This window comes from Anguilla rostrata, chromosome 1, assembly GCF_018555375.3.
Source record: "Anguilla rostrata isolate EN2019 chromosome 1, ASM1855537v3, whole genome shotgun sequence".
In the NCBI taxonomy this organism is placed as follows: Eukaryota; Metazoa; Chordata; class Actinopteri; order Anguilliformes; family Anguillidae; genus Anguilla; species Anguilla rostrata.
The window spans coordinates 27,935,735-27,963,616 of record NC_057933.1 but is presented as its reverse complement, the minus strand read 5'-3'; the positions used below and the strand labels follow the sequence as shown (position 1 = coordinate 27,963,616).

Here is a 27,882-nt window from a genome sequence, read left to right as displayed (position 1 = left end):
TGTAAATTTTAGTGATATGTGATCCTGCAAAGGGCAACATCACCTCGCTTCGTGTTTATATAAGGACTGTGATCCTGTTTTCAGCATGCAATTAATCTCCCCTTTATACCAGAGCGAGTGGGCGCAGGTATGACTCAATGCTAGGTTAACTAATCAAATAGTAATTCATGTTCGTGAAATGGAGTAAGCCCAAATTTAAATGAGACAATTCGATACGTGGCTACATGTGGCCACATCAAATTATCCTGGATTGTTTCAGTGACATATGTGAAGCTGGGCCCTGCAGTATCTGTTATGAATGTGGGATATGGAGATAATGTGAAGTAATACTGCTTACTTAGTCACCCCACCCCCACACACACTTTTCCTCTGCGAAGGAGCTGTCAATCTATTTGGTTGCTAAAATTAATTAGCTGCATAAAGCGCTGCTATATAAATCTTTAGTTCAAAGTTGAGAATAGAGAAGGAAATCTCACAGGGCTGATCTGCTTTTAGACTGCTCAAAGTGCAGACTAAGCTATAATTGTTAACAATCTTGGTGCCGTGGTGAACTGCTCTCACTTTTTAGCACACACTGCTACAGTCAGTTACAAATGTTGGATTTGGCTTACGTGCAATACGTACATTTTACTGTTGTATGTCATAGCTACAGCAAAATGCTTTTAAACCGGTTTCATTGTAGCACGCTTGTTGAGTGTAGTCTCTGTGCGGGGCGGTGATTGCTTGCCTGTAGGACAGAAAAGGCAAAGCTGACAGCAGACCACCACTCCTGGCATCCTGACAGCACCTTTAATATCACTAAGTCATCTTGTCATTTTCGATTACTCGGTTTGCCTTTTAATATACACAATGAGCTCTATAATGTTAGGGACAAATACCTTTTTTTATTGTTTTGGCGCTGTACTCCAATTTTTTATTTGTAATCAAACGATTCACATTATGGTTAAAATGCACTCAGCTTTTATTAAAGTGTATTTTTATACCTTTTCACCATGTAGAAATCACAGGACGTTTTATAGATTGTCCCCCCATTTCAGGGCACCATAATGTTTGGGAGACATTAATGTAATGTAAATTAAAGTATTCATGTTAAATACATCATTGTATATCTTTTGCATGCAATGACTGATTGATGTCTGTTACCCATAGTCATCACCAGGTGCTCAGTATCGTCTCTGGTGATTCTCTGCCAGGCCTGTACTGTAGCCATCTTCAAATTTTGCTTGTTTTGGCAGCCTTAACTTTTCTCCTCAGCATATGCTAAGCAATCTCAAATGGATTCAGATTGGGTGAATAAAATTTACAGTTGTTGGCTTTGAAAAACTCCTGTTGCTTTCACAGTATGTCTGGATGTAGGATGAAGCAACATCCAATGAATTTGGAGGCATTTGGTAAAACTTCAGCAGATAAAAGGTTTCTGTACACTTCAGGATTCATTCACCTGCTGCTATCAGCAGTTACATCATCAGTGAAGACAAGTGAGCCAAAATCATAACGCCCCCACCACCATGTTTCACAGATGATGGGGGGGTGCTTTGGACCATGGCCAGTTCTTTTTGGCCTTGATGCTTTGCTCTTACCATCACTCTGATACAAGTGAATCTTGGTCTCACCCATTTACAAGACCTTTTTCCAGAACTCTTCTTATCAAACTGTAACTTGGCCATCCTGCTTTTGTGGTTAACTAGCGGTTTGCATCTTGCAGTGTAGCCTCTGTAATTCTATTGTGAAGTCTTCTGCGGACAGTAATCACTGACACATCCATGCCGGTGTCCTGAAGACTGTTTCTGACCTGCCGGACAGGTGTTCGGGGGTTTTTCTTCCTTACGTTGAGAATTTTTCAGTCATCAACTGTAGAGGTCTTCCTTGGCCTACCAGGCTCTTTTCGATTACGAAGCTCACCAGTGATTTCTTTCTTATTAATGATGTTCCAAACAGTTGATTTTGGAAAGCAAAATGTTTTGATTCATTTAACTAAATATGTTTGGTATGTTTAAGTGGCAATTAAGCAACGTCAGCAAGCCATATAGGAAACAAGCCATTTATAAACATGTAAATAAAACCAGGGCCCAAAACCTGGCTATCGTGGTCTAGAACAAACATGCCATGGAAAGAAAAAAAAGATCTATTCTGAAAGCTCCAGACAAATAGTTCAGAGCAGTACATAGAGTTGCTTAAAAAGAGGACTATTATGTAAATAATGGTGCTATGTGTTACCTGTAAACGTATTGAGATTCCATACATATGGCCGACATAATGCAGAAAAAAGGGAGGCTGCTTCATTGTATAGAATGACTCTATGCCTGGAAGCTTGAGAGTGCTAATAATCTCCTCAAATCGCATCAGGCAGTTCAAAAATATTGTTAATTCTCCTAGTCACAGAACAAGTGCATTAATGCAAAGGAGGTGACAGAAGACACAATAGTTTATTCCCTCAGTAATAACATAAGCAGGCACTGTTTTAAAATTATTTATTGTGCTGCAAAGAAAAAATACAAATCGCCAAAAGAAAATCTGCTGTGATACTTGTACAATATCATTAATATCAACATTTTGTTTTCTCTTTATACAGGAGCAAAAACAGCAGGAGGAAACAGAAAGTGTCTTATCTTTTTGAATAATTAAACAAGAGAAGAAATGGACCTAATAGAGAAGTCGCTGGCATCTCACACTCTCTGTAGGTTTGATTTTATAAGGATTTTTATTTATATTTTTTGTTGGGTTAGTTCTCCACAAGGCAAGGTAAAACCACATGAGATTAAAAAACTGACAAACATATCAGGAGTTTGCATCTTTAAGGTTGTTCACTGCAGTAAACTGAAAAAATAAGAGAACAACAGTATTCTGAAACAATATTGGCTCTATTAACACATCAGTCTTTAAAATCAAATCAAAGTTTGAAACACCTGGAAGTTAAAATCAAAAGTAACATTCCACTGTTGTGGGCCTATTTGTGCAAAGAATTCCCTTTGGAATATCTAACATGATCAATTGCACAATGAACCAACTAGCTAACCAGCCTTAGTAAAACCACTTTTGTTGAACTTTTACTGTGAAAAAAATATCAGATTTTAGCTACCTGTCATGCAGAAGATTGAGTGTTGACTAGAGAGATATATTTGTCCACTGATTAAATTATAAACCTCTTCCCATTAGCTAGCTATACATCTGGCAGCAGCTAGCGAGCTATGAACATTATATCGTCAACACCAAACATTTCAACCATTTTGTGTTTATTCAAAACTCAAGCTAAAACTAGCAGCCGATGTCTACCTTGGATTGATAGCAAGCTCATTCACTCATTCATGCCCATTCACAAGAGTGAAGTAAATGAGGTGGTTTGGTTAACTAGCTAGCAGGTTGGCTAACTGATAATGACAGTAGGCACACTACTGTAGTTAGCAAAGAAGCATCGTAATAAAAAATATATATGTTAGGTGTGCCTGGTGGTACACACAAATCTGGAGTTACCAGTCAACAGAACCTTGCTAATAACAGAGATAAATTAACTGTATAAGAAGCCCCAATCTGCTTTTAAACTGAGACAACTGCCCATGGCAGACAAAGCCCATAGTTGAATATCTAAAGAGGAAACCCCTTGTCAATAAGCATGGTTACCAAAACTGGCTATATTACACTTGGCCAAACAAAACTTAGCTAGCAATAAATGAAGTGATAAGCTAGCTAGCTATACATGGTAAGGATATCGCCAATTAGTTGGCTTGTATCCTGTATGCATCCATCTAAACTGCTGCAGTACGTTAGTTCTTGTTCATTTCAATGTATAATTTGCCAAAATACCTATTGCATCTTGCAGGCCATTTTCTTTTAAACAAATTGTTGGCCAGCCATTACACATGGCTGCAGTCCCGCAGTGTACTAAGAGAGAAATGGGTTCCATGTGACGCTGCTAAGCGCTTCAATCCTCATTTTCAAATCATCATGGCCATGCCGTGAATGGAGTATATTTCACAATTTCAGCTGCATAATTTTCACCTTTAATTTTTTTTTTTTTTGCAAATCAATAAATTATATGGTCATTACACAATAAATTAATTATCTCATTTCTCTCTTTTTTTGTTTTGGCAAGTGACACAAGTATTTACAACAATACTTGGAAGATGCACATAAAAAAAAAATTTAAAAAAAACTTCAACATCTACCCTGTGAGACCCCTCTTTCTCACTTCCTATATTTCAACCACTTTCAAGTGGCCATTCATGGACCTTCTAGTAGTTAAAATGCACACTTTAACACCTGAGACCCATAAGAGTCCCTTAGATTCTTCTTTGCTTTTAAGTCATTTTTTTTTTACCGTTTCTAGACATTTGAACCAGTTTATTGGCTTGTTGTGATAACTATATTCGAATTCTTCTTGAACACTGGTACAGAATTGTCATGAATGATGCAGTCATTCCTAAACTCTCTCTCTCTGTAGATCTGTGGAAACTAAAAGTTCGAGAAAGCATTTTCTGCAGCATCATAACGGCAACACTTGGGTCTCACAGGGTCACGTAAAAAAAAAAAAAAAAGGTCTTCTCTTTCATGAAGAGTGTGGGGGGAAAAAAATAAAAACACAATAGGTTATTTATAAAAGTGCTAAGGTGTAGGACTCTAATTACATACTTATCAGATAAGAGATTACGGTACACGCAAGACGAATGACCACAGCTCCCCAACCCCCGTTACCCTTCCTTTGCGCCCACAGCTTTTGTCTGTGAACTTTCCAGTAGTTCTGACATCAGAAGCAATTCGTAAGAGACCTGAAGTGAGAAACTAAAAGCCGAGTTGTAAAAACTCTTGACAGGTAAATGGCTGGCCTCCAGTATGCCCGCAGCCTCTTCACTGTTATTTGTGGGAGCTTATTGATGCAAGCGACAAAGTCAAGTCGAGCAAATAATGAGAAAAAAAAAACACTATGAAAACTAAAAGATAAACAATAGAATGAGATGTTTGTCACTTTCTTTCTGTTTTTCTCTCTTCTGCCCCCAAACTAATTTTCAAACAGGCAATGCCCATTCAGCGTTATTTTTCCTTTATATAATCTCTCCTCTCAACCATAAATACATTCAATTGTAAATTCATAGAAAAATTTACACGTGAAGAAAAATTATGGGTGCATGCATATGTGTGTATACACATATACGTACATACATGCATACACATATACATACACACTTACACACAATAAACACAACAAAATAATCTTTTCATTTCAGCATAAAATATGTACATAAATGTTCTTATAATGTTTAAGTAGCCAAAAGGTTTGCTGCAAAAAAAAAAAAAACACGAAAGTGCTTAGGTAACAGCACATCTCCCAGCAAAGGAAATGGCTGCAAAACCAGTAAAGCGGATTTTCATCTTCCAGACCTTCAAAACCCTCCTGACGACACGCTCAGATTCAGAATGTTCCGGATGTTAGCATTGTTACCAAGTAAGTACCGACCAATTGACCTTTTTGTGTGTATATATTTATATCCTGAACAAATAGGGCATTCAGAAACTAAAAGCAGCAGTTAAAGAATATGCTCAAATTCAACTCACAAGGAGAACTAAAATGAATATTATCGCTATCATTTTTTTCTCTCTTCTTCAACCCTTTACGTTTAAACAGTTAAATGAGAAGGTGTGCAAGTAAAGTGTAAATATACCCTCGGGCATGTAACAGGTAAGCCTGTCACTCCGAGGAAGCCATTTTGACTAAATACGTGTACACCTGCAGCAGGAAAACAAATAATTGAAACAACATAAACCCAAACAACCACGGGGTATTAAAAAAAAAAAAAAAAAAAAAACTTTAGGTTGATAGGTTAACAGTGTTTCTTCCTATTATCGGTTCTTCAGATGAAGTTTAGACAGGAAACAGTTCTTGAAGAAGAAATAAAGAGACGGAAGTGTTGAATTCGGCAGGTGACTGAAGTTTTGTATCCGGCAGGTGACCGTTTTGCTTTCCTGCCGGACTGGTCTCCTTTATTGTCACTAATCAGTTTTCTCCGCCTCCATGTGAGACGGACGACAGCAGTTCATCAGTTTGATAGAAACACAGGAGCTTTGGTGTGACAGCGTTCATTGGAAACACTTTCTTGTAATTTTGTGTTTTTTGTTTGTGTTTTGTTTCTGAGGCAGGAATGCAGAAAAACAGGACTTTTTTCCCCAAATCCCAAAGCTTTTGCATTAAACTTCATACACACACCCACACACTCATACACCTACATCCAAAAAATCTTTACGTGAACTCATCGCTGCTCCCATTTTGTTTGCGTGTCTTCAAATCGTTGCTTTTCGTTTGGTATCATTTCGCGACTTCATCAGATTGTAAAACCATTTTTTTTTTCGTTTGGAGAGAAGTTTGTCAGGTCTTTGTCCGGTTTTTTTTTTGGAGTGATTGCTTTTCGTGGTGATGTCCTTCAGTGTGTACGGCCGTGAAAGCGAGCCGCGTCGTTTGGCCTCTCGGTCGCCCCTCCCCAACCCCCCAACCCCCCCCCCCCCCCCGCCCTTCCCTGCCCCCCCGACGCCGCCCCGCCTCACGCAGTCTGGTAAAAGTTGTCCGCCTGCAGGTTGCTCTGTTTCTGCATGCTGTAGTATCCGCTGTAGCGCGAGTCGGGGTCGGCGATGCGGAGCATGCGCTGGGAGCTGTCCACTTGCACTTTCATCCCCTTCTGGCAGTCCACGTACACCAGCTGGTTATTCAGACAGGTGGGCTGCTAAAGGCGAGACAGGAAGTGACACGCAAACTAAATTATTTACATCACAGTCAACAGAAAAGGAGTTACATTTTACCAGATCCTGAATGTCCATAATTCCACTCACCTGTCACAAAAGTTTACCACTCTACGAAACTTTGCAATGATTATCAGGTTGGTGTAAGTAATTAGTTGCATGAATCATTCAAATTTGACCATACATCACCAAGGATCTATATATTCTATAAATTACTCACAGTATGTATTAAAACTTTTCATTTAAGAGATGACAAACCCATTACACACCCACACACATTATAGTTGTGAACTTACATTCTGTATATTCAAGAAACTAGTTCTATATTGAAACTTTCAGTCTACATATTCAAGAAACTACATACACAGAATAAGGTTTCTTTATATACATAAATTAATTAACATACTAAAACATATTCTAGAAATTACTTGTATATTCAAACTTTCATTATCAATATGTAAGGAATGACACACGTGCACACGGATGGACACATGGACAGAGGCACGCGTGCACATAAACATACACAAACATTGATTGTATATTATATTGTATATTAACACTTGCATGCTGTTAAAGAAGTTATTTATTTATATCAGGTTGCATTTTATATTTCCCAGACGGCCTATAATACACATACACAACACATACATACACATAGACAACAGCACATTCCTGGCCTGTGTTAAGTGACTTCAAAGGGAGGCGTCTGAACGTACCTTTGTGGGGGTGCGGTAGCAGGGCACTGTGAGCCACTGCTTCTTCTGATTAATGACCAGCAGGGTGGCAATAGTGATCACTATCATAAGGATTGGCAGGGCCACCCATGCCACTGTGTGGAAAGTGCCATCCTCGCGGGATGCTAGTGTCTTGCTGTCCAGGTAGGGCATCTGCAGACTTCCGAATTCACCTGCAGCAAAGCAGCGTATGCACAGGTTCATTACCATTATGCACACAAAATGGCAGACAAAATGCATACCAACCTATAAATTCTGCAGAAATGCAGCACTCATACTTAAAGCATTTTATTAGGCATAAAAATATGGAAATATACTTCACAAAACCAGAAACACTAACACATATGCCACTTCCACATAATGTTGAGATTCCTGAAAAAGTACCCCAAAATACATCATAATTAAAAGAAAACCTCAAAATATCACCTTACCAGAGGCATAAACCTTTCAGAAGTGTGGCCTGTAGCATGACACTGCTTGCAGTGGTTCTCAAACTCAATAAAGGGGACCCCTGTGTTGATTTTTGTTGCAGCCAATCTCTTTCTAAATACATGTGCTCATTAACTTAACATGTTTAAGTTCTTTTGTCATTTTTTCCTTAAACGTATTAACACAATGTAGGTTTGCTTTGTCTTTGAATTCTTCTTTATCCACCAAGTGTTTAGTTTTACTGGCCAGGTGTCCACACTTTCACAAATTAGGAGTATAATGGTTCACCTCAGACTTTAATTAGATCAGCAATAAAAGCGTTATTTTTACCTCTTTGTATGTAAGCATTCGCAAGAACTGTGTGAACATGGGACTTATTCTTCACAGCATGGATAGCTAGTTCTGACATAATGTGGCTTAAGAGGGTAAATATTCCCTCTAAACATAAAAAGAGTAAGAAAAATGAACAGTTTTTAAAACTGTGGTTTTCTATAAACACCAGCGTACACAGAGGTCCCCCAGGACGAGTTTGAGAACCACTGCAGCAGAGGATGAACTGCACAGCGACCTCCCTGTGCGTATTGGGTTAATTGCACAGCAAACTGTACCACATTGATTACACCTGCTTGCTTGACTCGAGGAAGTTTAGTGTTTTGTCTCTTGCCACAGAAACAGGAAGTGGAAAAAAAACAGCTCTGACCTCTGAACTGGGGCATGATGTCATTTTCACTCGGTGTGGGCCAACCGGGCCTGCGCATCCCCGGGTCCCGGCGCTGGTCCGTCTTTTCGATCGGTACGTTCGTAGGGACGTACATCTCTGAACAGACATAAGTGAATAAACACACACACATGCACACACAGAGGGACAAATGTCAGATGCCGCACACGTAACACACATGCAGAGTAATGTTCTGGGTCCCTGGAATAGGAAATAGTTGGTAGTTTGAAAAATTTCTTCTTCTGAGTAGCATTACCAACTGAATTTGCTTTCATTATTGTCCACAGCACCTATATGCCATATCTATTCTAATTACTAATTGTCATTGTTTTAATGTTTTAAATGAGTTTAAATGCTTATTCATATTTATATAAGTTCACATCTATTGCAAGAGTAAAGGTATTATGGTATTGTGGTATTATGTTGCCAGAGTACATGAAAAGACATTTAATTATTTCAAAAGTCAATAAGTAACAGGCTACGCACCATACGGAAGAAAATAAGAAGCACACATATTAAAAATGTAAGTTTATGAGAGTATTCTGAAACATTTATCACTTTTCCCCCATGAACTGTTAAACTTCATTTGAACCTTTGTGATTTTTTTCATCGGGCACAATTATTCTGTCTTGCATCCATCACTTCTCACCTTTAAACATTAAGTGCCTATTGTTGGAACGCCACTGGATAAACTTACATCTCTATCAAATCCAGATTAGCATAAATCCCTGAAGCGGTAAGTGTTGAATCAATCAATCAGTTGCAAGGTGCCAGAGTGTGAAAGTAATACAGCCAAAAATTGTATTGGGAAAAAAAAAATCTGAGCACTTAAAACTTTTTCACAGTTCATTTTCCACGGCCCTGGCCATAGTTAGGAAACATTGGGAATGGTCTGTCATGGCAAACTGCTGACATCACATCATTTCTGTTGTTGACTTCACTTGATGACATGAGGCAACCCTTGCCCACCAGGTTTATTGCAACTCGTCTGACTGCAGTTTAGCCATAAACTGAACTGATGGGAATGGTCTGTCACGGCAACCTGCTGACATCACAGTACCCTTGTTGTCGACCTCACCTGAGCACATGGGGCAGCAGCTGCCCTCGACGTTGATTGGCTCATGGCAGGACAGGGCGGGGCAGCTCACTGTGGAGCAGAGCGTCTGGCCCTGCAGGCAGTAGCAGTGGGTGCAGCTGTCGATGTCCCAGCGTTCTTCATCAGCGTACGTCTTCCCATTGAAATGACACACTGCCCTTGCTGCGGTATCCTCTGGGAAAGAGAGCAGCAACAATGAGAGAGGAGAATATACTTAGAACAGTAAATGAGAGCAATCATGAACATGACCATGAAGGTGTCCTCGTCCTCACGGTCTCAGGCATCAAAAATATATATTTAGATAAAGTGTGGGCAATATATATCACTTGCATCTCTGATACACCAGTTAAATAAAAGTATGGAAACAGATTTAAGAATATGCATATTGTTGCACCGCATATTTTTGTTATACCTTTTCAGACCAGCCATAATTTACAGTGTTTAACTGCATTGATCAACCTCATTTGTTTGGTCTTGCGGTCCTTGTCCGCAATGCTTACTCATAGAACCATCCGGAATGAAAAGGCCATGTCAATTCATGCCTACATTGATAACCAGTGGTTCTCTATGTTTAAGAACCTTTCTATTTTAAGTTAAGACTTAAAACTTATATATTACCCAGACAGTAGGGGCAACACTGTCCCTTGCGCAGGACTGGCCGGACACAACCGACCAGTGGGCAGGACTCGGAGAAGCACCGGATCTTTCCGTCGAGGCAGACGCAGCTGGAGCAAGTGTTGGGTTTCCAGGACTCTGCTGCCAGGAAAATGTCGCCCTCCTCATTCCTGCAGTAGCTCGGCATGCTGTCGTTACCGGGTGACTGCGGGGTGAGAGGCTCTTCTGAGGGAGAATGCGCACAAACAAGTTTTAATGACCTGTGAAGGTTTAATAGGTTTTTTTTTTTCTGATGAAGTTTGCGGCTGAAATGTTGGTAACCTCATCTGAATTGAGAGTTTTTCAAACAGTGTAGCCACTGTTTGGTGGCAGCTATTCAACTTCATGTTGTTAAGACTCAAAATAGTGCCGGATATTAATACTGTAAACAGCATGGGACAGTTTCATGGACACAGATTAAGCCTAGTCCTAGAAGAAATTCAATTTTGAATGGAGAGTCTGTATACAAAACTCAGTTTAGTCAATGGCTAAGATTAATCTGTGTCTGTGAAACTGGCCCCATGAGTAATACTGATTTAAGAGACAAAACACCCAGGAGGAAATTGGTCTACAGTAAACATGGACCCTGCACGTGTTTACACATGAATTTCAATAGTATATGAAATACTGTGCTCATTATCCAATGTTATAGACCAAAATAGTGGTCTGCCCTAATGATTTGAACGTTGCTTATATTCCCATTTGCAAAACCACTATATTGCAAATATCCCCCCCACCCCCCACATACCAAGGTGCTGTTGGGTACAGCTGGCAGCGGCAATGTCAGTATTTAAAACAAGACTTTCAAAATGAATTTCTCTCAATCGGACATTACAAAATTGAGAAAATCTGAGGTTTTGTTTTGGTTGTTGTTGAAACAACAATAGAAAAATAATTCAATTCGGTACGTTTTTGTTCTTGGCAAATACAGATTTTATGATCTAAACTTATTAAAGAAATGGATCATCACAACAAACAAAAAAGAAGGACGTCTTCTCTGTTCTGCCAACAGCTTTGACTTGATGAGAATGCAACTGAAACTTCTCATCACAAACCATTTTCTCCTTTGCAGTGGGCAAGTTTTAAGAATATGCACAAGAATTTAATTAAATTACCATTATGAAATCAATTTTACAGGCAAAATTCATTTATGAAACAATGATGAACCGACACACAAAATTAGGTTACAAAAATATCCTTGAAATTTTATATTTTTTAAATCGTTATAATATTCCTGAAAAATCTAAATGTGCACAAGCAGACACTGTTATACATTCGTCCTGTTGGACTAACAAAATATAACGAAAGATAAGCACAACGTTTTTAGCATTGTCACATTACCTTCAGAATTTAGACTGAAATATACTGGGCCTTATTTTTACAGTCAAGCTGCGACCTTCAAACTCGGTAATGCACAGCACGGGCGTGTCCAACTCAATTTCGGTAAGCTTGTGACTAGAGACATTATAGCACCTGTATCTGGAAAAGACGGTTTATAGGAGGAAATTTTTTCCCATGGGTGCAGTGGAGGTTTTCCCTGTGTCCTCTTTCTTCTCTTTAATATATATGGTAAATGGACTGCATTTATATAGCGCTTTTATCCAAAGCGCTTTACAATTGATGCCTCTCATTCGCCAGAGCAGTTAGGGGTTAGGTGTCTTGCTCAAGGACACTTCGACACGCCCAGGGCAGGGTTTGAACCGGCAACCCTCCAACTGCCAGACAATCGGTCTTACCTCCTGAGCTATGTCGCCCTAATATGACTGCATTAAGGCTGTGGGTGAACAGGCAGGTTCCTTGTGTCTGATATACTTGTCAGGAAGCTTCACTGTTGTCACATGTGCATTTATGGCACCTCAAAAAAAAACTTCCTCGGGCAAATGACGTCGTCAAGATGGGTTGCCAAGCGGGAGGCTTTTTTCATCTTAGCGGGATATAAACCTAAAACATTACCAGTATTTGTAATTTTTCCCTTTTTATTCCTTTTCGCGGTAGTAAAACTTTATAGACTCCACTGCTTTTCGAGCGTACCAGACTATTTAAGAGACACAATGCATATTATCTACTTCAATTATGTTTCACTGATGAACTTCTGATGGTTTACAGCCATCAGTCGATCAGACCCATCAAAAATTTAAGTAGAAGACATAGCTATATCTTATCACTATAAACTCATAATCTCTTGTCTGCTCCATATATTTAATGTTCATGAGTGTGCATTGTTTTTTTTTATTTTATAAAAATGTTGAAATGGATTGTTTTAATTGTATAACATTTTAAAAGTGAGCGTTGTCACTGTGCACTTCATAAGTGGATAATAGTTTAGACATTAAATCATTAAAGCAATCTAAATACACCCGCGTACAACCTCGTCAATACACAATAGTGTTTCCCCCGGCTGCTCAGGTGCTTGGTGCTTGCAATCTACCTTTGCCCACAGGAAAAGTGTTATCCTCCAGCATAGTGGCTGTAGAACATTGCAGTTCAACAAAGCAGCAGCCCTTAATTGAAATAACCATGTTATGGTACCAACATGCCATACTGAATTAACAATTTAATGAAGGTTTGCTGTGCTGTTTACACTGGAAAGTTCTCTTATTGAATCTGTGACTGTGCTTACTATTGAACTACGGGGGCATGAGGGAAAAGCAGTCCTTTTACCAATGACTTTTTAAGGCTGGTTTAGACCTAGTGGGCTTTCACAAACTGGGAAAAATCTGTGGCGTCTCTCGTTCGCGGTTTTATGTGACATCATAGCCTTCGGGTGAGCAACCTGCCTCCATGCAGGCATAATTTAACATCAGCATAAATTTTAAAAACAGGATTTCGCTTCACACATAAACGCCAGAGCCACACAAACAGAAATAGAAAATAATTTACATCAATGCTAACTGACTGAAACCAGGCCACAGTTTCCCTGTAGGCTGTTTTTGTGTGTCGTACGGAATGTAATGCAGCATTGATCGAACCGATTCGTTCGCGTCGTTCGCATATTCAATTCGAGAGCTGCTTCAAACTTTGCAGCAAGTTGAAAACACGGATTTCTGCAGCGTCTCTGGCTTCCCGGAGGTCCTGAGGACAACCGAGCGCATCCAAATTCAAGCATTTTTCAGCTTTTAGTGCGAACCGCGTGAACGCTGCTGTTCGTTTGGTTTGAGGCGAACGCAGCCCCTGCGATGGCTAGGCCACAGGCTACAGCCCGCGCTAAAGACAAGGCCCTTCACCCTTCGTCCTGAACGCAGAAGCACAGGCCGTGTTACCTGAGCAGTGAGGGCAGCAGGAGTCCTGGGTCCTGATTGGGCTCTGGCAGAGCAGGGGCGGGCACACCTCGGTCTCGCAGAGCACCCGGCCGCTGTGGCAGGCGCACTGGGTGCAGGAGTCCATGCTCCAGGTCTCGCCCTCCACGTAGTACGCCCCGCCAGGGGCGAGGCACACAGACGAGTCGCTCAGCTCCGTTCGGTGGGTGGTGGGGTCGTCTGGGGGGAGGAACGATAGTGGTCTTCCATGAAGTCATCATTTCCAAATTACAATACAGAGCGATATTATTTTTAATTGGCTCAGTGATTCCCATCCTCCCCACCTCAGCTGATGTAGGTGGTATTCAGGAGGGTGCTACACATTTGTAGCTCCTGCATAAAGACTTGCGCTGCATATAGGGAACACGACAATAGGGAGACACCATGCACTGGCTGCCTCTATGTGGAGCTACTTTCTGACTTTTAGCTCAGTTCATTGAGGAAGGGGTAACACCAACCCGTTCGTTATTCAAACTGACTGTTGCGTATTATTGCTATTATACTCATTGTGGTCACATGTCTGTTTATACTATTCCATGTAAATGAACAATTGTTTCATAGTCCGAGTTGAAGTCTGAATTCAGGGAGCTACTAAATATATAACATATATGCTTGGTGGATGGATACTGCAGATATCCACAGTAATCAAAGAATAATACACTTTAGAAGTGTATGCTTAACAGTGGTGATATACAGGAAAGAGGTCATAATCTGTGCAAGAAGATACCTCAGGAATGAGGTTTACATGTTGGCTGAGGTGTGCTTCCTCCCTTTACTGCAAAAAGTTTTGAGAAGGAAAAATCCATTATATTTAGAAATGTTTCTTGCCAACTCAAAATTTCTATCCTAGAAGGACTGAATGGCCTATTGTTGCAAGATTGCTATGCCCATATGCAATGCCAGTCAGCTCAATCAACTGCCTTTCAGCTTGTAAGCATAAATTTAGATGTATGAATAGACACTAGTAATAGTACTGTAGCTCGTCTTAGCTCTACCAAAGAAGCAAGAGGAATTCAGTCCTTATACGGTTTCCAAACTTACAAAAACATTACTTCTTTTCTTATTTTTTTTCCCCCACCACCTTAATTGTATGGCAGTGTTTTATTTTAAGCTTGTGTTGATTTATATTTTTGTTCTTTTACATATTTGTTGATTTTGTCTGCTGTGGTGAATTTCTTTTTCATTGTTTATGCCACGCGCTTTGTTTTAATGTGCGGTTTTAGCACATTCCTCTTTCTATTTTGCTCACATTCGAAACAGTTTTACAATGCCTCCCTGATTATTTAAAATGGGCTTTATGCATAATTGTTTCAGCATTTCTAACTGCAATCCAATCTAACTGTAAGCTACAGTGTTACTCTGAAACTAACACAGCTGATTCAAATAATTTCATTTATTTCATATCCTGATATTGAAGTTCATAAAGCCTCACTCCATCCTCACTGTTATAAATCACCCTAAGTCTAAAACAGTTACCTTTACTTGTGTAGGATTACTCCTCACAGACAGGTAGGTTTTTCTCCCAGGTTGAGTGGATCTTACCTGGGCATGACGGGCAGCACTGGCCAGGCCGAATGGTGGGGCTGGCACAGACGGGCACAGGGCAGGAGATCAGGGCACACATCTCCCGGGTGTTGTGGCAGTAACACTCCCGGCAGCCATCATGCCAGCTCTCCCCGTTCTCATGGCGACGCCCATCCATGGAGAGGCAGGAGCCCTGCTTCATTGCGGGAGCCACAGAGGAAGCGCTGTGGTCTGTTGTGGGGTGGGGAGAGGGGAAGGTAGAGTTCAGAGGTCAAAGGGGTAAATGAACTAAAACTAATAAAAGGGACAAATTCTGTACTCTGCATTCACTTACTTCTACCCAGAAACCTTAGAAAATCGCCGTAACATGGCTGCCTTGCAATGAAATTCCTCCCAGCCTGGCCAAAGGGATATTGAAAGCACTGAATGAACTTCTGGTGGCACTGCTGGGTGGCTCATTACGTTAAGGCACTGCTCTAAAGCATCTGCGGGTCCTGCGGTCTGGTATCGTTTCCAGACTGTGCCAGTATCACCCAGGGATAATTGTGTCTCATCAGACACCACCGACCCCTGCAGGTCAATCAGGTGCATATGCTGCATGTGAAGTGCTTTCCTGCATCTCTTGTGTGTGAGCTCGAATTGCAAACTGTAGGGTGATAAGAAAGGGTGGCTAACGGCACACGATTCAGAGGAGAGCGCATGCTGTCCTGAATTGATAGCGGAACTTGCGGCAAAGAGAGCTCATAAAATACAATTGCGAATTCCACATCGGGAAGAAAGCACAAAATGAATTCTAAGACAGCCAGGTAAAAATATTTCACTGACAAGAATGGTTTATCGTGGACCATTACATTACATTTGGGTATTATTAATGTACTTAAAATCAACAACAGTAAACAGTAAAAGTAATGCGCTGTACTGAATTATAGCGAACCTATGCACACCAAAAAAAAGGTGCTGGGTAACAGGCACATGTAAAGAACAGAAAGAAAGAAAAGACACACACTCACTTAACGCTCCAAAAAACAAATAATGATAATTCAACATACAAACGGTTAATGTTTTGACCATATAGGTTTTCATCAGAACAGTTCCACTGAAGTTGTATGTGGTCGAAACATTAACCATTCGCATGATGAATTAAAAGTCATTTTTTGTTTCTTGGAACATTAAGCAAGCATCTTTTCTTTCACTGTATTCTGTACTGTAGGCCAAAAATAATGAACGGTAACTTGGGATTTTCTACAGACATTTTTGATTAATGATCACATCTACTGGAAGACACCTCTTGGGCAAACCAGGGACCATGCCACTTTTTATATTGCACAGTTTGTGAAAACAATTGAGAGTACAATTAATGATGGCTAGAAAGCTAATGACAAAAAGCAAACACAGAAGAAAATTAACCAAAACCTTAAAGTGCTATTGAGATGTCATCAAAAGAATACATGTGCCTTATACATAAATACATATTTGCAATGTGCACATTCAGAAAAAGTGTTTTTGGGGAGTTGTAAGATGGCGTGACCTGCATTGGCTCTCATTGTAGCGACGCAGCTGCCAGGCCAAAACAAACCCTGCCTGAGTGCGTACTGTGCCCAGCAGCCCTGGAAGGCAGTGGTGGCCATTTCAGCTTCTTTTAGCGACTCGTGATATGATTCAGTCCACTTTAAAGATCTGTTCACTGATTTGTTCGCCGATTCGTTCAGTGGCACGTCTGCAGCTGGGCGGCGAAATTTCAACAAGAGTGAGCAGCCTGCTTCCTGTTCGCTAATGACTCTATCCGTTCCTTCCGTGCTTTCATGCTGTTCACTGGCCCATTCCTTCAGTTTTTTTTTCAGTTTGTTCACTGACTCGTTTGACATCACCAGTTCAGTCGAGTTAATTTCATTTCAAGAGCAGGACACACCGCTTTGTTCATTGAGATTTTTAATAAATTCAGCAAAACTCAAAGGTCAAAGGTAATCAACCCTCTTTTTAATGGCTTCAAATGTTTCTCATTATATCTCTCATAATATTATTATAAGTATTCAAAGAGATTGTAAAAAGAAACGCGCTCAACTCCACATAATAATGACAAAGACTGAGCACTGAATCCTACATAAAGTACAAAATCGATAAGATCCTGGACAGCCCTCCCATTGAGAATTTTTTATTCTTGCATTATTCAAAGAGAACCAGCCTGCTAGGAGTTGTAGACAGAGTTTAAGAAAGAAGCAAATGAGCAAATCATTACATGGAGAGGCTGCACTTCATTCAAAATCAACAAATCGTTACTGAACGACCCACAACTACTGCATGGTGGGACCAAATTCAAGCGCAGCTTCACGCAGGGAGGGGGGTTACAGTTGGCAGGGAAATGTCCTTTCCTTATTGTGCAATAGCAGAATCCCCGGTCGATCGGATGCCTGCGGCCTGTTATATATTTATGAGTACTTAATATTGCAAATGTCTCATCCTGCTGCTGTTCGAGAAGTGTTAACAAAATTCCAAGTACGTCAATTTGTCAAAATATACACCTCTTTTCACTGATGGGAATTAATATGATACGCCATCCTGCAGAGCTTTAAAGGGGAACTGCTTGAAAAAGCAGCAGGGTATTGAATTGCTATAACCAGTCAAGCCTTGCCATTTCAGAATGTTTTCGTCTCTCCCGCTTCGCGTGCTAATTAGCTACCTGAAAGTGCAACATCAATAAAGCAATAAATGTAACTTAACTTATGCCAACCTAGAGCCGTTACACAAAACAGATTCATATCACTAACGGCCATAAAGCATACTGGCATACTGTTCCCCTCCTATAACAGAATCATTATCTTTCATAAACTTCACACAAAAAATTTGAGAAGTTAGTGAAAGCTGAGGTTTTTGTGGCTGTAAAAAGCTGTCACTATACCCAGGGGCAATGAAATGATACCCTTCTCATTTCCATTGCTTTGCAGGCTGTTCTGATGCAATAGCCTACTTGACAGCATGTAAACAAGACATAAGCTGTGGCAGAATGTCTCTCTGATGTAATCAAGAGAAACTAAATAATATGTCTGCAAGCTAGTGCCATTTTGGGCAATTTCAAACTAATTTTACTTTGAACTCATTTTGTTGCATTTTTAACAGCTTCAATGTCTTACCATTACATATTATTGTTTTTACAAATCACCCAAACTTCCTACAATGTTGCAGTGCCCCTTAATTGAATGAGTGCTTGTTAAGGCTTCAGGCTCAAACAAGCACTTCGGCCTACTTTAATACATTGTAGACAACTGTAAAACAAAATGGTAAAAAGTTCAGAAGTGCTTCCCCACAATAAAGTGCGGTGCTGCCTATCCTCATAAAGGGCTACTTCAAATCAGTCATTTTTCAATGGCTGACCCATTTACTTAGCATGTAGCAAGCAATCAAAGGGGTGTTTTCAACAAGTGCTTCAGCGTTTGACTACCTGCCCATGAATAAAAGACTTCACATTGTCACACCTGTAGTCTCCTTTCCCTCCGATTAAACCCTGGCAAGAGCCTCATCCTTCACATACTCCATATATGGTGGCAAAAATGTAAAAAAAATATGTCAGTGTAAATAAATGAATTCATAAAGATGAAATAGGAATGAAAAACACCTTGATTGCATCCTGTTGTAGAAATATGAATATAACACATCACATTTAAATGGAGGAGACTAAAAATGAATTCATTAGTGAATCTACACAGCTCTCTTTTATGAATATTTCACACTTTGAATTCATTATTTAGCACTAATCACATATAACATAAGAAGAACATAAATAATAGAAGAAAAAACAGGATAAACTATGCCTACCATATGTGGACAACAGGTAGGCCTCAACACAAAATGGAGAGAAGGATCATTTTAAGGCATGCTGCCCTGACAAAATGTAGAGTGACTATATGGGTACACATCATTTGTTTTATATCTTTCTATTTGCTTAGCATAGTGGTTTAAATCTTCTGAGCCACTGAGCCATTTTCTGTGACACACCCCGTAATAGCATGTACTGTAACCTGAAATATGTTCAAATATGGAATTTAAATGTTTTTTTAAAAAGTCAAGACAACAAATGTACATCATAACTGGTATGGTGAATGTAGCAGGTACCGTATAGTGTTTAATAAGGCTGGTGAGAATGGAAATGTAAAATGTATTACGTATAACTTACATGCTGCATGTGCATCCAGCTGGATATTTATTAAAGCAATTTTGGGTTGAGTACCTTGCTTAAGGGTACAATGACAGTGTCCCTATTGGTGAATTGACCCTGAAGCTTTTGGATTACAATTCCAGCTCTGTAAGCATGGATTCCACCTCTTATGAGAAGTTATGATTATCCCATAACATCATTAATTACAGCACATTTCTCTGCTTTCTGTGCACTCATTGTACAGGCAAATACATAGTATTATACAGACCAACAAGTTAATGTTTGGATTTGTGCACAATGCTCTACATTAAGAGTACTGTTCTTTAAGGCCCATTCCCCTTGTAGTAAATGATTTTGTATACCTGTATACAACACTACGCCCAGCAATGTATATGCTCTTTAAAAAGTCCCAGTAAAGTTTAATACAAAGCTATTTCATTGGTTTTGAATGTAAACAGTATCATTGTGTATATTATTTTGTGTTTGCCAAGGGAAAACAGAAATATAGCAATCCATCAAAGATTAACGCTTGTCCTAACCTTTTCCCAACACAAGCCTAATCTTGCCTCCACCCAAACACTTGCCATTTTCCAAACCCTAGCTGAACCATGATTTGAAACCTAATACCTAAAATGAACAACATTGAGTTTCAATAAGTTTCAAGAAAAGCAAAAGATTGAACATGCAATCATCCATTTATACATGGTTTTATTTTCTTGGTCTAAAATAAAATACTGTTTTTGCATTTTATGCATTTTTTATGAGTATTCATTTAAAAGCACTTGAATCCAATGTTTGATAGTGCTCTGCATGATTAATAAATACATTTATTCTTTGAGGAATCTATCAAGTGTTTGTAGCAAGGCTTATGATGTATATGTAGGTCTCTAAAAAGTATTTAATAAGGTAAGGTATGACATGATACTCATTATCAAAATGAAGACAGTAGGAATTACAGGAGGTATTCCAGAGTAGGTTCAGAATTGGTTAAAGGGTAGAACACAAAGAGTAGTATGAGGGATTTTATCTAAGCAGGGGACTGTGGGAATTGCAGTTCCACAATGATTGGTACTGGGACCACTGTTCTTCCTCATAAACGACCTTTACAGGGACATTGAACGTACATTAATTAAATTTGCATATGATACAAAACTAGGAGGTTAAGCCAACAGTGTGGGATCTACTAAAGTAATCCCAGAAGAACCCAGCAGTGGACGGAAACCTGTAAAATTAAATTCAATATAGCTAAATGTTCTACATGTGGGAAATAAAAGGATTACTTTATGGGAGATAGTTGATCAAAGCCTTTCAGGTTCTAGGCACTGTGTTATACTTATCTTATGCAATACCTTAGTCAGACACTAGAGTATTGTGTGCAGTTCTGGGGACCCTACTAGAAGAAAGATACAGAGGCTCTGGAAGAGGTTGAAGAAAGGGCAACCAAATTGTTTCCTGGTATGAAAGATAAAAGATGCTTAATCTCTTCAAGCTCAGTAAAAGGAGACTTAGGGGTAATTTTATTGAAGCTTCTGAATTCATAAAATATTAACAAAGTGAACTACAATAGATTCTTCAGGCTGAGTTCTGTTAGTACAGTGAGGGGGCATAAATGGAAATGAGCAAAAGGCAAATTCCGCACAGACATTAGGAAGCATTTTTTCACACAGAGAGTACTCACTGTGTGGAATAGCTTGCCAGTTCATGTAGTAGAGGCAGAAACTCTGGTGGTTTTCAAGACCAGGGTTGATACAGTACTAGATACTATCGAGTTTGTAGGTAAACAAAGCACTAGGTACATTAACCCACTCTTTTTTCTAGGATATTCAAGAGGTAGACTTATGTCATGAAAGTAGTTTTTATGAATGTCACAAATATGATATGATTGAATCAAATCATCAAGTGTATCTCTTGCAGTACAAAATGTTTTGTACGCCAAAGAAAGTTGAACATGCAGGTGTAGCTTACAAGATAAGATCGTGCTTAGTGTGGGAAACTCACACATTTTCTCATGCGAGCATTTGTTTTCTTAATTGTCACCCTCCCTTTTTATTGCTTTGGTTAGGAACCACTGTCAAGAGTAAGAGATGGTTAACTTCACTTAACACATTTTATTTCCAAAATGTATCATAATTTACCATTGTAGTCTTTCCACATAAGAGGCTTAAGGCTAAATGCTTTGAAATATTAGGCCATGATTTCTAAGACGTAGCCTAGCTTCATCTATTTTTATGTCTTTGTTTCTCAGCTAATTAAAATGTCTATCAAAGAATGTCTGTAGCCTATTAATCTACTGAAACCTGATAATTATTGGAAAAGAGACGGATAGCTGTCGCATGCTTATTCACTTATTCCTGTCCTGCTGTTGTGTAAGTAAAGCCAGAGAAAATTCTCAGTGACACATTTGCTTAAGCAAGTCTGCTGCTGTAAAACACCTAAAAAATAGTACTTGAGAAATTTGCAGGGACAAGTCAGCTCGTTGTCACGTAGAGAAAATTAAGAAATGAAAAAAAAACACTTTTTGACAAACCATACTGTAGGTTTTCACGCCAATCCTAACAAAGCACACCTCATTCAACAGCTAGAGATATTCTTGAGCTGCTCTTTAAACCAGGCATGCCAAATTAGGGTCTAAATGATAATCTACAGGACAATATATCTCCAGAAACAGAATTGGGCTGTCCATCACTAGAAAATGATCTTTATTAGTTTGGTTTTTCTTAGGTTAAACTTTTAATAAAATTCTTAAAAAGATTTGAATATTACAATATCACAACCAGATAAAGAACTTGTTCCCAGACAACTCCAGACACACAAACAGAAACTAAGGCAAGACAGGGAAATAGCTACCACGGCAATATCTTTTCCATTTATCAATTTAACTGGATAAGCAGTATGACACTCTGTAGCTAGCATGTCATCCACTAATGCTACCAAATGGTGATGCATAAGTAGCAAGCTAGCCTTGCAAGCAAGGTTTTGGTCCCTGCTAGGTACCAAGATTATCTGATGCAAAATTAATATTTTCATCGCTAGACAACTCAAGACACCATTAACAATAAGTATGTATACATGCATTTAACTTAGCTGGCTAGTATTGCTAACATTTTTGCTAGCAACCCATATATAGCAAGTCAAATCACTACCATCAACATAAATTGCACTAGTGTTTTATGGTAATGGATGAGATAGGGGAGTTTTCATTTTGACTACAGGGTATAGGGTAGATCAAATCTTACAAACCTTAGGCAAATCTTATATGCAAACTGGCATGCCTTAACTTGTAAAAAAGGAAGCTGTTTAATGAGATACATGTGCATAATGTCTGCTATGTAAATAATGCAAATAATGTGAGATGAATCTCATCCCTGAAGGAAATTTACCTTTGCACTGACAGATGAGACAGCCAAGCTCATCCTGCTGGAAGCCGATTGGACAAGTCTTCTCACATGGCAGTTCCGGACACTTCTTGCATCGACAGACATCGCAGCCATGTTTGTTCTTTCTGATGGCAGATAGTTTGTGTGGTTGAGAACAAAGCAAAGAGAATATTCTGGAAAGTTAATAGATTAGATTCTCATAAATTAAACAAATCACAAAACAGTGTGCACAAATTATTTATATACTGGGGTGCAAGAGATTTTTGTATTTATTTTTTATTTATAAAAAATGTAACGGTTTTGGTGTTAATATTTATAGGGCAGTTAAGATCTATGAATTAAATAAAAGGAGTTAATTGCATATAATTATTTCAATGGGGTAAATGAGACAAGATATGCTAAGGCCAAAAAAATCAATGTCGAATCTCTGTGCAAGCAAACACCAGAATTGCATTGTCCAGAATTGCAACAGACCTTGAATGTAAATTTAATTTTTGAATCAGAGTGTGATGGGGGTCAGGAGCCAGTGCTAGAGGTTTTAAATAGGAGTAACTGTCTCTTCTCCTCCTATTTGGCCATCAGCAGCCTGCTGGCTGGGAGGCCTTCAGGAGCTAAGACGGAGGCAGCCTCCCCCTATATGCATGCACAGCTGAGGTTGACTGGAAATCAGCCTGTGTTTCTCATTGCCGACAACAGGCTCCAGAAATAGGCACGTCCTGTCGTGCCTCAGGAGAGGGACTTTGATAGATGAAGGTGCTATACGGGGTTATTTTCTGTTTCTCTCCCTACAGTACAAAAAAAAATACTTTCTTTAAAAACGCATTCCCTAGGTTTAAGGGTAGTTTATGTCTGGGGCCTGTATGTGCTTCCTAGCCAATCGCCGCCTGATGTGTTGACCAGCCCAGCACTGTGGCACAAAAGAATCATGTGACAATGCTGCAGCACAGCACAGGCCCAAAACTGAGATTGGGAAAGAAAAAAAAAAAACACAAGAGGCGCTGTAAAAAACTGGTCAGCCTTAGTGTCTGCGCAGACTGACGCTTTAGAATTTATACACACGCTCTCGAGAGGACTGTAGATCCGCAGATTAACTGACTAAGAAACATGTTTATGCCAACAGCTCTTATTCCATTTGCTTTATCTGCTCCCTTCCTCATAGTGCACAGAATACAAATGCCAATGTGCTCACAGGACGGCGGGCGTACTTTGTGGTTTCAAAAAGTCTTAAAAGGGATTAACAATGGGTCTTGTCCAGTTAAAAATGATGAATTTCAGTGAGGTGAGCCCCCTTCATGGACTGGTGCTGAATCCTGAGCATGCCAGTGCTGACTGGCACAAATAATTGGAGGTAAAACTTGATTCTAAAAAGGTATTAATAAGAAGATTCGCTAAAGCTATATATATATTTTTTTTTCATATAGCCATATCATGGATGGAATAGTCTACAAGGGCTCAGGGGGAAAGCGAATGCAGGCAACCTAGGGTATTCAAGATGAGGCAGGCTTGCTGAGCGCTAGGCAAAATTACTAACTCTAAATAGGTTGTTTCTTATGGTTATATTTTTTACTCGAGGCGCTGTGTACCTGTCGGAGAATAGAGCCAAGATGGCTCTCTGCAGCGTATGCATCAAGATTATGGGGCACTGTCACCTCTCACAGACGCACAAAAGGACTGTTTGAACAGAACCCCACGGTCATTTCACCATTCATTTCACACAGCGGCTCTCAAATGCGGCAGGATGCGGCACTTAACGTCAATCCCATGCACGCTGATATCGGCACCAAAAATGACATTCTAACAATGGCACACTGAGCAATGCTAACATTAACAGGAGGCACCACCATGCTCCCATGGGTGGAAGGTTTGCACAGAAGTAAGAAGTGCTGTAAAGAATCTTAAAGGGAAAAAAAATTATTACATTTTCCGGAAGATAGTGCGGAGAGACCGTCAAGCTGACTTTTTTTGCGCAATTTGTTTGCTTTCATTCTGCGACTGGGGTCAGGGTTTAATCGGATATAGTTTCACCTATTAAAACTGTTAAAAGAGGACAACAGGGGCGACGTAGCTCAGGAGGTAAGAGCGGTTGTCTGGCAGTCGGAGGGTTGCCGGTTCGATCCCCTGCCCTGGGCGTGTCAAAGTCCCTGAGCAAGACACCTAACCCCTAATTGCTTCCAACGAGCTGATTGGTACCTTGCATGGCAGCCTTTCGCCGTTGGTGTATGAGTGTGTGTGTGAATGGGTGAATGAGAGGCATCAATTGTAAAGAGCTTTGGATAAAAGCGCTACATAAATGCAGTCCATTTACAACAAATATAATGTCACATAATTTAGTCATTTTTTCCTTCTTCCGCTTCCATTGGACCCCTGCACATATAACACATGCATCGCTATTGAAGATTAATGGATTTCAAGTTGAAAACAGTATTTACAGTATCAAAGTTTGGTAATGGAAATTAATGTCTGAAATATGTGTCTCAGTATGGTATGTGTTTCAATATTTAATGCAATTGTAACTGTTCATGTTGCTAGCATTGACAATGATAAATATGTTCTCACAAGTCATGTTTGCCTTGCATGGCATTGTGAAGTAAAAACATTATGTTCTTGAATGACGCACAATGTTGTTTCTGCTTCTTGTAACTCTTGTAATTATTTCCAAAATATGTGTATTAATACCTTCCTGTAGCATGGAGATCAGACCTCTGAAGTATTTGACATTGGCTCAACACAACCTCCCAAGTTGGACCTCCTTTGATGTGAAATTGCATTTTACCTTTAAAGGTCAAATTCCTTCACGCTCCTGTCAATTCATTGATTTCATAATACCACACACTGAATTTGAAATAGTTACAGTTAGATTTCAGAGGGGAAAATAAGCATGTTAGAGAGGGCCGGAAAGGGCATGATGTAGCTGGCTAAATTACATCTTTGACACCCAATTTCCAGAAGAAAAAAATATCTTTGAAGGTTCCAGTAAACCGAGTAAGATCTTACAGTCAAATTCTCAGCATGAAACAAGCAAACAAAGCAACGGTAGTCACTTTCAGCCAGTTGCTGCAAACAGGCTTGCAGCGGTTGAATTTGAATTCAAAGGCAGGCTCTTACATGAATCCGAAGGGACACTCCTTGTCGCACGACACCGGTTTGCACTTCTTGGGCCGGGGCCTACACCGGCACACATCGCAGCCGTGAGCGTCGATCTGGTATCCGAACGGACAGTCGAGGGTGCAGCCTTGGATCAACCCTTTACACAGCTCTTCTCCTGGAAGGAAGTAAACAGGAGACCACTGCTCTTCAAAAACAGCTGTTCCCCTCTACAAAGATAATATGACAGCAGCACATTTATTTACATTAAATGCTTCTATGTATTTAAGCGGTGTATCCTTATTCATATGTCTCAGAACTGTGCTCAGAGACAAATGGCTTCACAGGTGTTTCTGATTAGTGTGTTCAGTTGCTTTCTTAGCGCAAGTATAAGAGAATAAACCAATCTAGTCCTTCCACCTCAGCTGATGTGTGGTGCAACACAATTGAGTTAAGTTTCTCCTCATCACTGTAAAGCAGTGGTTCTCAAACTCGGTCCTGGGGGACCCTTGTGGATGCTGGTTATCATTCCAACCTCAACAGCAATCCCAGAATTTTAACAAGCTGTTAATTTTTCTTAATTAGGTGCTTTTCATGTTTTAGAGCTGGGGTTCCAGAAAGGGCCAGTGTGGGTGCACACACCTGATTCTAATAATCAATCACTAGAGTTATTGCTAAGCACCTTGATTAGTAGAATCAGGATCAGGTGTGTGCACCCACACTGGCCCTTTCTGGATAAGACTGGGGACCCCAGTGCTGTAAAGTGCTGAACCAGTGCTGTAAAGCACTTTGACCGTCTGTAAATGTGCTATATAAATGCAAAGTTTCATTCATTCATTTGTTCATTCATCATTAAGAAGAAAGAGATCACTGGTGAACTGGAATTGCAAGGGGTCTGGTAGGCCAAGAAAGACCTGTACATTAGGTGACCTAAGAATTCTCACCATAATGAAAAAAATAACCCAAACACCAGATTAAAAATATTCTTCCGGTGGCAGGCACGGGTGTGTCAGTAACTACTCTCCGTTGAGTAGCTACACTGCAAGATTTGATTACAAAAATCTAGAATTGTGGAGTATAGAGCTAAATGAAGAAAAAAATATGTCTTTGTCCCAAACATTATGAAGGGCAATGTCTATACACCTAATACAAATTCTGGAGAAACAATAAAAATAAGGGAACATCTTCCACAATATTTAAGCTGGAGACATCATTGAAACTGAGTTCAGGCACATCATGTTGCAGTGAATCACCATTTCACAAAAAAGAATCATAGTTTCATAGTTTTCAGCCCTTTGGGTGAAAGGTAAAAATCTATTCATCAAATTGCTGAAGGGAATACAGCATTAAAATATTACAATATCACATGAACATTTGATATTCCAATATTATATATCATATAGTACGGAACAAACTATCTACTGTCACCTGCATGTATCATCCGAAACACTATACCTGGTGGCTGTTCCCTGGCTAGCTTCTGAAGTCATGTAATAGCACAATAACATTTTGTGATAAATCTTTTTGATTGATTTGGATCTGAAGAAAAAGGTAAACACAAGCACTCTGTTGAGAAGCTTGGGACGTGTAGGTTTTCACAAATAATTTTTCCAGGCTTCCCCAAATCCCAAGAAAAGTGGAAAGAAAAGTAAATAGCTCAACATCCTTGGAACCCTTAGACAGTTCCCTCTCAAGGCAGAAGACAGAATGCACTGTGCATGAGTCTTTAAGAAGGTCAAAGAATCCCTTGTTCCCCAAATTAAAGTATCCTCTAAAAAGATGATGTAGGAGTCAAATAAATGGCATTCCTTGATTTTAATATCAAATAAATTGTGAAGTGTGACAGAAAATACAAACCAGAGATGAAGACATGCATGTTGGCTTATTTTTGGTTGAATAAATAATTACAAAGTAAAATTTGTAATCTGTTGTTTGCCACATGAGATGTACCTACTGTTATGACATGGCAAGGACTACCTGAGGATTGCCACAATATGTAAAGCCATAGAATTGAAAGATGGTGTACTTTCTTTCTCACAACACTATCCATTGCAGCTGTATGGGCAGACCAAGCACTGGGTTGCAAGTTAGCAGTAA

General features: G+C 39.6%; 1 protein-coding gene across 2 annotated transcripts in view; it reads right to left on the bottom strand.

The window, feature by feature from the left end:
* Positions 1 to 2,456: 2,456 nt before the first annotated feature.
* crim1 (cysteine rich transmembrane BMP regulator 1 (chordin-like)) overlaps positions 2,457 to 27,882 on the bottom strand; it is a 124,165-nt gene continuing 98,739 nt past the window's right edge. For both annotated transcript variants that reach the window (XM_064332978.1, XM_064332988.1), the window contains 9 exons: positions 25,807 to 25,963; positions 22,705 to 22,826; positions 15,193 to 15,405; positions 13,615 to 13,830; positions 10,319 to 10,540; positions 9,683 to 9,874; positions 8,587 to 8,703; positions 7,440 to 7,630; positions 2,457 to 6,707 (listed from right to left, as the gene is read on the bottom strand). In XM_064332978.1, the coding sequence (XP_064189048.1) occupies positions 6,528 to 6,707; positions 7,440 to 7,630; positions 8,587 to 8,703; positions 9,683 to 9,874; positions 10,319 to 10,540; positions 13,615 to 13,830; positions 15,193 to 15,405; positions 22,705 to 22,826; positions 25,807 to 25,963 (1,610 nt within the window). In that variant the 3' untranslated portion in view covers positions 2,457 to 6,527. The remainder of the gene's footprint in view (positions 6,708 to 7,439; positions 7,631 to 8,586; positions 8,704 to 9,682; positions 9,875 to 10,318; positions 10,541 to 13,614; positions 13,831 to 15,192; positions 15,406 to 22,704; positions 22,827 to 25,806; positions 25,964 to 27,882) is intronic.